At 41.7% G+C, this 10,597-nt stretch overlaps 1 protein-coding gene across 4 annotated transcripts in view; it reads right to left on the bottom strand.

Annotated features, from left to right (window-relative positions):
* Window positions 1–226: 226 nt before the first annotated feature.
* Window positions 227–10,597, bottom strand: part of LOC135302833 (uncharacterized) — a 169,327-nt gene continuing 158,956 nt past the window's right edge. The window contains exons 5-7 of one of the 4 annotated variants that reach the window (XR_010364408.1): window positions 1,361–1,468; window positions 740–951; window positions 227–370 (exon numbers count right to left, since the gene is read on the bottom strand). Coding sequence is in view for 3 of the 4 variants with exons in the window: in XM_064423776.1 (XP_064279846.1) it covers window positions 354–370; window positions 455–482; window positions 1,361–1,468 (153 nt within the window). In the remaining variant the exon portion in view is untranslated. Of the gene's footprint in view, window positions 371–454; window positions 483–540; window positions 952–1,360; window positions 1,469–10,597 lie in introns of those variants that run through there. The other 3 variants (XM_064423776.1, XM_064423777.1, XM_064423778.1) reach the window with 3 other exon arrangements.

Below are 10,597 nucleotides of genomic sequence, written 5' to 3'. Positions count from 1 at the left end.
AGGATGTGTTGCAGACCAGACATGAGCTGGGAGAAGTTTGCACAACACAAAGTCCAACTGCTTTTGCTGTTTTGGAAAGATAATCACTGTGATGTTATATGCCCATTTGGGGACACACAGTGCCACAATATCTGTGCTGCTGATGTCCCATGCACTGAAGATTTCAATGTGTCTGATATCCTTCTCTTTCATCCTCATGTGGCTGCCTTGGTATGGCATCTGGCTGCAGCTGGCTGGAAGATCACATTACCTCTGCACACTTGTCTCTCTATAGGGCAATTAGCAAGAGAAGGAGCTGAACCTCAGCCACGAGGAGTTCTCTGAGAAAGGAGGACAGCTCCTGGGATAGATGCTCAGTAACTTATTATTCCTGCAAAGCCAGGATGTCATGGTTTAGGAACAGCACTAAAAATGTTCTGGTTTAAAATACAGCATGAAAATTAAATGCTTTTACCTGCTCCTTTCCAATAATGGAGAAAACACTAGAAGAGATTATAAGATATAATCACAATTTACTGAAAAATAGTTCTAACCACAACAACAATAATAAATGAGTATACAAAAGAGAGAGTATTTTACCCACTAAATAAAGAGAGACACTTTGCAAAGACAGCACCAAGCACAATTAACTTTCCAGTTAACCAGACTGAAAAACAACAGAAAAACAGGGACAAAACAAAACTTGATGGGACCTGACAGGATTCTGAAACAGGCTGGGAACCCTTTTCCTGGGCCTGACCTTGTGGGAGCAGGAGTGGAATGCTCAGCAGTTTCAGCTGCATCTTGGGCTGCGGCTGTGGCTCCAGCTGTGGTCATTGTGGCTGCAGCTTGGAGTCCACATGGTTCAGCAGGGCTCCAGTCCATGTGGCCACTGCTCTCTCCCTTTTTTCTTTTTTCTTTCTTTTTTTATTCTTTTTCTCAGAGCAGTTTCTCGGGTTCACTGACTCAAACCTACAGAACCGAACCAGAAAAGCCACTGCTCAGAGAAAGGGGAAAGGGACCACTCGTGGCAGAGAGGGGCTATCTCCACCAGGCTGATCCCAAAATGTGCACACCCCTGAGCTCAAGCCCAGCAAAAGATGATCACTCTTCCAGCTTCAGCTTCCTGTTGCTGAACCCATGCCCCTGCCATGATTTGGGTGGTATGGAATTACACTGCTAGAAACTCTACCACATTTCTCTATGACCATGACAAAACCACATTCTCTCTCCAGTGAGAGATAAAAGGCAGAGAGTATGGGTTGAGAAAGGAACAATTGACTGGAAACAGCAATGAGATCAGAAAATGAACAGTAACAGCAACAATATTAGTAACAAAATTATACAAAAAGAGGATGATTTACGTGCAAAAAATGCTCACCAACTGACTGATGCCACGTGACCCTGAAGCAGGGAATGATGGACTCTCTGCACTCCTGCCTCCCCTGGACTGCAAGTCATGCCCACCTTCCTCTTGGACGTAAGAGTCCTGTAATTCAAACCATGGCAGTGACATGAGGTGGTGACAATAACAACCTACACATGCCCATGTGGATCCAGGCTCTGCCCCCTCATGGCCACTGCAAAAAAATTAACTCTATCATGGCCAAAAACCAGGACACAGGAGTACAGGCACTGGGGATCTGGATGGTGTCAGCACAGTGAACATGCATTTCCTTCTCTAGCAAGAATGCCCCATGACCTGGTGGGTAGCACAAAAACTAGGGCATCCAGATCCAGAACTTTCTGGCTGGCTCACAAGCTCACCCTCATCCCCACAGGTGACTCTAGCAACCATGAGTCGTGTATGGGAACACACATGCAGCAGGAGAAACCACAGTAACAGAGCAGTCTGTCAGAGAGGAAGGAGCTGAAAGAGAAGTCCCTCAGGGCATATAAAGCAGCAAATTACTAAAATCCCAGAGGATCAGAGCCATTGCTTGTTTTGATTGCAAAGTTCAGGAGCTACTTCAGTTTTTCATAAGTAGCCCAAACCTAATGGTTTTAGCCATTGCACAGTAAGCAGCAAGAGACACAGATTAGAAAGAATTAAAATAAAGCTGCCTAATCTGTCTGTTCAGACAAAGTGAGAAACTGAGTGTGCTTCAGAGAAAAAGCAAACAAAACAATTAGTATTTCAGTAATCTCAGGTGCTGTTACTACACTGTGAATATGTGTAGTAAATGTAAGATTTGCATGAATATCTGAATGCCCTTCTTCCCTCAGGATGTTCCACACACCTGCTACCATGATGGCCACAAGCATGTGGTGTGAGCATCCAGTGTTCCTTGAGCATCTCAATAATGCAATGCCTTCTGTTTCATTAACACCTTCCTTCTCCTGGTTCAGTGTTTCCACTGATATGTTATCTCTTTCTAATAAAAGTCCATGTCTTTAAAATGTGGTGCAATTACAACTGAAGTGAGGGCAAGGCAATGTGCTCCTGCCTTGAAAAAACCTGCAGGCAACACAGAGATCAGTACCAAAACATTTTGACCTTCCTAGTCCAGAAAAATGCCTCTCCAAAATTCAAGGTTTTACATCTCTTCTGTCCTTCAGCTCACTTGAAGCAGGAGCAGCAGAGATTACAGAATCTGCAGAATCTGTTTCTTTCTGTATTGTTTCTAAAAGGAATATTTTTAAGTCAGCTGAATTCACCATCTGCCTCCATCCAACCTTCCATACATGGAAAATCTGGATGAGAAATTCTCTCTGAGAATGTGAAGCAAGTGTTGGCAGCAAGTCCTATCCCTTCCAATGTCACAGCAGACACAAATAAATTCACACATACCCTGCTCTAAGCAGAACTTACACCTTGAGGTGTGTGATGCATATGAATTGGCATTGGCACTCGTACAGCTGGGCACAGCTATCATGTGAAGCTGAATTCCTCTCCTCTGATAATCAAACATAAGTAGAGTGAGTCTTGATATTTTAGATGTGGCAAGGAGAATCCAGACATTTTTCACAAAAACAGGCAGTGTCTATTAATATAAGAAATCCTCCCTCTCTCTACCTTTTTCCTTCACAATGGAAATGATTTGCTAAGAATTTATTCAAGCACAGGTTAAACTGCCTTTGCCACAACAGGGCAATGCCACGGCGCTACCTAAAATAAAGGAGTATTACCAAGCCCTGGCAAAATAAAACCAAAACTGTTTTCTAGTAAGACAGGGGTCAATAATCCCTGAAAAGGCCAAACTGAATAACCAGCTAAGATTCCTCCAGAGATGAGAAATGAGAGCTAACACACCCTCTCAATCCAAGATCAGACACTAGGAATTCATCTCAGAAAAGCCAGCTTGCTTACAGAATGCTTACAAGATGCATTCTCAGCTAGATCTAGCATCACCATCCTGAGAGCCTGCAAATGACACTATGGTGGTTGAGAGGCATCTTTAAAGCTGTTAATATAGGCCTGTCTCTGGACACCCCTGTCTTTGTAAATCACTGCAACCACACCAGTCTTTGGGCCTGCTGTTTCAGATTATGTAAATAAACATGTCTGTGTGCCTTGCTCTTAACCTGGCTTGAGGTAAAGTCACTAGCTCACCCAGAGGCATTCCTCTCTCTCTCTGTAGCCATTCAGATTGTCTCAGGAGCTGATAGCACAAAGGACCTAAAGAAGAACATGTCTTCTGCTGGCCAACATTAACAAAGAAACTTTTCTTTCTAATTGTGGGAATGGGGACTGCACAAGGTGGGGGAGAGATGATGTTCGCTGAGAGAGGCACACGGCAGAGCCAACCCTGTAATGCCAGATAGCCAGACCTTGTAGCAGGCAGACAACCAGCCTGAGCTCTGATCTGCTGTGCTGCCAAGAGGAGCAAAGTGAATGGGAAATGTCCCAAGGGGCACAATCCCATCCAGAGGGGCCCTACTAGCAGGTACGCACTCAAAGGCAGCCCATTGCCTCAGCCTCTCCCCATCACAACTGAATATGATGCACATCACATCCTTCTGCAGGACAGATGTAAAGGACCTGATATATGGAATTTCACACTAGGAGACAGAGAGAAACTGAGAAGGCAGCTCCACTTGACTTGGAAGCTTGCGGACTTTTGTGGGACAGAGACAGGATACGATGAGATAACAGACAAACCCATTCAAAAGGACCACAGTTTTTCCACATGCCTGCTGAAGACTGGGAAGAAAGGGTCATCCTTGAGGATACAGCATGCCTTCTGCTAGACATGACACCCTCATTCTCACCATGTCTGGATTCTTTTACAGATAGCCAGTAATCCCCTGACCACAGAAGATGCCACTGCACTAGTCACAACCATCAGAAAGAACAGATCTCCCTCCAAATTCAAGACTCCAGGACAATACATTATGCATTTTTAGGAAGTGGGTGGATCACAGAACTGCCCCTTTCCGAGGCCATTTTGCCACTTGCTGTTTGTTTCATTTATGCATAGTCATTAATAAAAAAAGGCTAGTATTTGACAACTCTTCCAGGAGCCATGCAGAATCTGGCTTTGGTCTAGCTCTGGAGAGATGCTTGTAGTTTCACCACATTTCACTCACTTCCATTTTCTAACAGCAGAACTAGAACAAGGAGTGAACACTGGAGGACAAATTCTATTCATCCCCTGAGCTGTCTTTCTCCAAGGTAGCCTAAGATGCTAGATACTGTGAAGTACTTTGATACTCTGTCAGTATGTCTGAGGAATAGAACATGGATGCCTCAAGGCATTGAAAACAAAGCAGACCTATTAAAAAAACAAAAGGAAATCAAACATTAAAAGGCTGGTAGGAAGGAAAAAGAAACCAAAGAAACCAAATCTTAGTATACTCTGTAGCAAGGTGGGAGCAGGACAAATATTGTAATTTCATGTGCTGCCTCTATTACTTTGAAAATAGGAGACTGAGAAATGCTCCTAAGCTCCTGAGTGAGAGCAGAGCTTGTATTGCAGAACAACACGGGGTAGACACCTGTTTATATATTAGTCCAGTCCTGGCCTTCCCATCCATCCATTGGTTCTTCATGGCAGTAGTTACAGAAGGTGTCAGGGGCCTCAGGGATCTCCATCCACATTTGGGACCATTGTGATTAAAGGAAAGAGTTTTCACAAGAATTAGATTTGGGACTTGGAACATAAGTATTATGTTCACACTTGAAACAAACTAAAAATAACACTGATGGGTAGTTTTGGACACTCAGGTAATAGGCTGTACCTAAGTTACTTTTGCATGTGTTTCCTTTTTACTATGTTAATGAAAGAAACTAAAAATAAGCAGAATAAATAATATTCATCCATAGTCTTTCCCGAGGGCATCAAGTGCTTTAAGCAGAGATAATCTGAAGAACAGGCATTCCTCTAGGGTAAAGATTTTTCCCTGCATAAATTAAGATCAAAGAGAATTATTTTCCAAGTCTACAAGGAATCAGGCCTCATGCTGCAAAGAAAAAGTAAAACAGACTGCATAGGTGTAAAGGACTGCATTACAATAGACATGGTCCTGCTAGTTTTATTACTAATAACCTAAACAATTAATAAAATTGGAAATAATAATAAATTTCAGCTAAATTCTGAGAAATTAAAAGAGATTATTGAAATGCATTTATTTAAAAGGAAACACTTCAGAAACTTTGAGTCAAGGAGTTAATCTTCAACCTAAATCTCACTATGAATCTGCTTTTTAGGGTTAACAGTTGCTCTCTTCACCTCACCCTTGCAAAAATCTAAATTGCCTGTCATTTTACAAGAGAAATAGTCAATGGCCTACATTTACAATGACATTTCAGTATCACAATCAAATGTCTGTAGGTAAACATCTAATCTATCTGACAGATTTCATTCCACCTGTGATGTAGGGGGATACTGTAGGGGGGGAGTCTTGCATTTCAGTTCTGAGTAATTGTAAATATACAGTGCCAAATTATAAGTAATTGTAAATATACAGTGCCAAAGACCTTGCATTTTCTTAAATCTTTGAGAAATTAGTAAAGGTGTTACTCCTTTACAGGAAACTTAAGGGAAGACATAAACAAAAGCCTTTTCTGCCCCTTTTCTCAGTGATGCATGCTTATCTTGACTTCTAAAGAATGAATAATTAGTGTGTCTATAAGAGGAATTTGGAATAAGGACATCTAGAAACCTTTGCATGGGTTTGATGGTACTAGCGATGATGAAGCAATAGAAAGGCATATTTTTAACAACAGTTTATTCCTTCTGACAAGATTTCTAAGCGTGACTGTTCCCTACATTCTTTTTATAATCTGTTTATAGGGTTCCAACTTGCAGATACTGACAATCAGACATTTTCAGAAATTGTGAATCAAAGTGGCCAGCACATGCTCATCTTCAGCATCACAGTACACTAGAAACTACTGTTGCCTTTCAGCTGCCTGCGTGTTGTTTTTCTGGACTGGACTGACCGTGTCAAACATGCAGAAATGCCCAAGCTGGCTCCCTGCAGGTGCTGCCTGACCCCAGCACAGTTTGTTAGGCCAGACACGGTGCTTTGGCTTTGCTGCTCCTGAGGCTGCACTGGCAGCCCACCAGCTTTGGCATGGGCTTAAGTCAGGCTGGCAACGACAGCCCTAGGGAGAGCCAGCAGCCTTAAAGGCAGCTCAAACTTTCCTGTGCTGCATTCCCAGGAGTAGGTCACTCTGCTGCTGTCCATAGTGCAAGGATGTCTGAATGGCTTCATCAGAGAGCCACTCCACATTCATCAAACCCTTGGTGCTGAATGAAAGCTAATAAACCCAGCTGGACCCAGACTGGTTCAAGACTGGGTTTTTGTAGTAACAGTCAAGAGCTCATTGCACAGTAGATGATAAGCTTGTGGATGGATCTGCAGAACAGTGGGTCTTAAGTTTCCAAAAAGAAGCTGTAAGAATGCATTGGCAAACTATAAATAAACTTTAGGGGAAAATACAGTGCTTTAACCTTTCACAATGACAGAAACAAAAGCTTTCATAAATTTCCGTAGCTGTCTTGAAACTCTCAACAATTAAGTATATAACTAACATAATACATGAACAATTCCCCTGTCATCATGTGTATGAACAAAATAACAGTCATGTCTTTAAGAGATCAATCAACACAAAGTAAAATTTAGAGGAATAATTGACAGTGGCGTCAATAATATTTGCATTGACAAGTTACCTTGTAACATTCCAAACCCTGAATCAGGACATGGTGCTACTGCCCATTTAGTATATGTTAAAACATAAAACTTACAACATGAGCTCTGAAATGCTGAGCTGTCACTACCCTGTTTGAAATTCTTAGGGAAAAACAAATTTCAGGCCTTCTTCTGCTTACACAATGAAGCAGAGCTTTCCCAAAAGTTCTGTTCATCTGGAGACACCTGGCCCTTTCCCAGAGAGGATCATCTTTCTTGTGGGCTATAAAGCTCCATTGCTGGAGATACTAATTCTTTAAGGTCTTGGGTGATTCTGATCTTTATTTTTCAGAACACTATGGCACATTGCGGCCATTAACTGTTCAACTTGCAGCTTGTGTCTTAATAGAATGGAGAGAAGACCTCTCTGGGACTGTCTCAGGGATGAACATGAACCACTTGAATGGCCAAAAATAAGAGGTCTTTGGTGTAGACATTCACTAATGAACACCTACCTTGCATTAAGCTAATTTCTACACAAATTAGGAGATCTTTTTCTGTCTCAGACATGGAAAAAGAGAAAGATGAACACTTATTTATGGTTGGGTCTCCAGGAGTTTCCTGAAAGTGAAGAGCAGAGATAGCAGTAGGCACCACCCTTAGGAGAGAATGGCTAATGCATTTATGAACACAAGAAAGGCTTTGTTGTTCTCTGAGTGTCCACACTTTCCTTGCCCTATGTAGCACAATGAGTTGATGAATAAAACTTTCATCAAGTTGCAGGATTTGGTGTGTCAAACGCATCCTGCACTAGATGTCATCTACAGTAATGTCAAAGACTGTATCACCAAGATCCCCAACAGCATCCAAATCCCATGGAAGTGATTCAGGTGAGCTACCAAATTGTGTCCTTAGCTCCCTGTACACAGTACCACATGCTGTGGACACTTGGAGGGATGGAGGTTCAAAGGGGTTAGTTTTCTTTCAAGTAAGGAATTCAGCCGAATTCCATCAGAAAAGTAAATGTACAAAGAGAATCACAATGTTTACACATCTCAGTACACACAGGCTGACTAAGCAAAGCCTTTGATCTTCTGGAGAAGGTATTGCCTCGGGATCTTAAAGCACTGAGGGAGAAAAAAGGACCGTGAATAGATACTTGCTCGCTGTGTAAAACAAATGGATTGATTTCAGGTATGATGCAAATGATCCTCATCACGAGCCCATCCCAGTAGCTGACTTTCATAAAACACTTCTCTGACAGTTTTGCTTTAGCATCAAAATTAATGCGCTTCATAAAAGTAGGATATGGCATTATAAGGACAGGGTATTTTCAGATGGAAAATTTCAGACATTTCTCAGCTTTTCAAGGTCTGCAGTTTCCATGGATAGCAGCAGATGGTGCTGTCCTCCTTTCTGGAAGCCAACGCAAGCAATTGAAGCTTGCTGAGCTAAATAACACTTGCACTACCAGCTTCACTGTGTTTCTTAACTGCTGTGCAGATTTTCAGCTAATTGGGTGAGAATTAGCGGTGGATAAGGCTTCAGATGAACTTAAGCAAAGGCTTGGGCTGTTAGCTCACATCAAACAATGCTGCTGTGCTTCACAGCTAGTGACACTTGCACTACCATGCTTTGCCGTTTTTAATAGCCATTATGGTATTCAGGTATTCTCATTCAAACAGAAGCAGAATTCAGAGAATAGTAACTAAAGTGATCAAAGATCTGGGAGACAGAACTGTCTTGATTAGACAGCCTAGCCAAGCAGTGGCTGCTGGGATGAGGACCAAATAAGCATATGCAATTATAAGGAAAAAAAAAAATCCAGGTTTACTACTGAGTCTTATTTCAAGGTAGGGGGAGAGAAGGAGATACAACTGAGAAGAATGGAATTAACCTGAACAAAAGGTCTTTGTTCTGACAAAAGTCTGACTGCACAAGGAGTTGAGAACTCATATCTCTCAGTGATGGGCTGAATAAAAGCAGGGTGATGGAAGAATAAGAGCAGAGCTGGAGGCAGGTATCAGTGGCTGTTTCACGGTCGTGCCCGTGTTTTATCTCTGTTTCCAACAGAACTCTTTGAAAGAGCACAACCTACAACTCTGAGAACTTCTTTGGGAATATTGATAAGGATGGAAACATAAAGATTCCTGTGGCAGCCTTCTGGAAAGCCATGATGCAAGTGTGCCTCTGAAAGCATGGTCAGAATGCTCTTCTGGTAGGCTACTGCTCTAGGGAAACCTCTCTGCTGCAGCACAGCCACCAGCCAGCTTTGCTGGTGACATCATGACACTTCTGGGTCCCTTCCAACTCAGACTATTCTGTGATTGTTAAGGCTAAAAAGCAAAATTCACTCATAGCAAATGTTGAGCCCAGAATGAGACCAACAGAAATGCCATGACACCCAATACAGAGTGTAGATAGCATCAGTGATAATGGACCAACTTTAGAATATCACAGACAGCCACTGTTTGTAGAGGATATAGAGGATATAGATAGATTCTTAAGTCTTACTGCTATGGAAAAGTGAAAAATAGGCATCTAAACCCTCGGCCGTACAATGGAGTAGACAGTTGTCTTCCTGCCAAAACCACTGTGGTGCTTGGATCAGTAGCAGTGATCAGCCAGACATGATGTTCTTTTGCAAAAACAAAAATAATAATAATAATAGTAATAATAATAGTAATAATAATAGTAATAATAATAGTAATAATGGTAATAATGGTGGTAATAATAATAATAATAATAATAATAATAATAATAATAATAATAATAATAATTTTTTTCCTTTTTTTTTTTAAGGCTGAAATTGCCTTCCCACCACCATTCTGGATTTTTTCTGTCTCTCTTCCTCCTTGCACCAGGCCATCTGCTCACCTATTAGAAGACAGCCAGGCCCCACTCTGATAGGGAGAATTTTTCTGCTTAAAATTAGCCAGGCTTCCTAGCACTTCCCCTCTTACCAACAAAGCATCCCACTGAACTGAGTCCAAATTGGCAAACTAGTGCACAATCTAGACTGGAATTAGACAGCAGTTGTGGATTACAAGTGAATGACTCCTGGTTTGTCTTTCTTTCTTTAATTCAGCTTGACACCAAATAAACATAACCTTATTCATCTTAGGATGTGAAGGGACGTATGTTTTTGGCCAGTCCACTACTTATGCAAATAAAAGGTAAACGAAAAAATAGCTTGTATGCTTAGAAGTTCTGTTGAATCAAACTACAAGTCTTATTTTACAATTTTATAAACTTGCCATGAGAATCTTGCAGGAATCTCAGAGCTGAATGGCATTTTCATTCATCCTAAACCTAAGATGAGAAGCATCAGCACAACACTATCCCCCCTGCAGCCAAAGTAAGATTTGCAAAGACAGCATATCTGTGCTGTCAGAACTTTTCCTCCATCCTCGGGGACTCTTGGTTTTTTTCCTTCTCTCTGATTCCTCTTCTTAGGAGACCTACTTTTCCCTGGAAATCCACCTTCACACTACAGAACTTTTTATTCTCTTGAAAGTGCCTCTTCCTTAGTGCCTGTAGC

This window comes from Passer domesticus, chromosome 6, assembly GCF_036417665.1.
Source record: "Passer domesticus isolate bPasDom1 chromosome 6, bPasDom1.hap1, whole genome shotgun sequence".
NCBI classification, from domain to species: Eukaryota; Metazoa; Chordata; class Aves; order Passeriformes; family Passeridae; genus Passer; species Passer domesticus.
The sequence above is the reverse complement of the archived record's forward strand: the minus strand, read 5'-3'. Positions and strand labels throughout refer to the sequence as shown.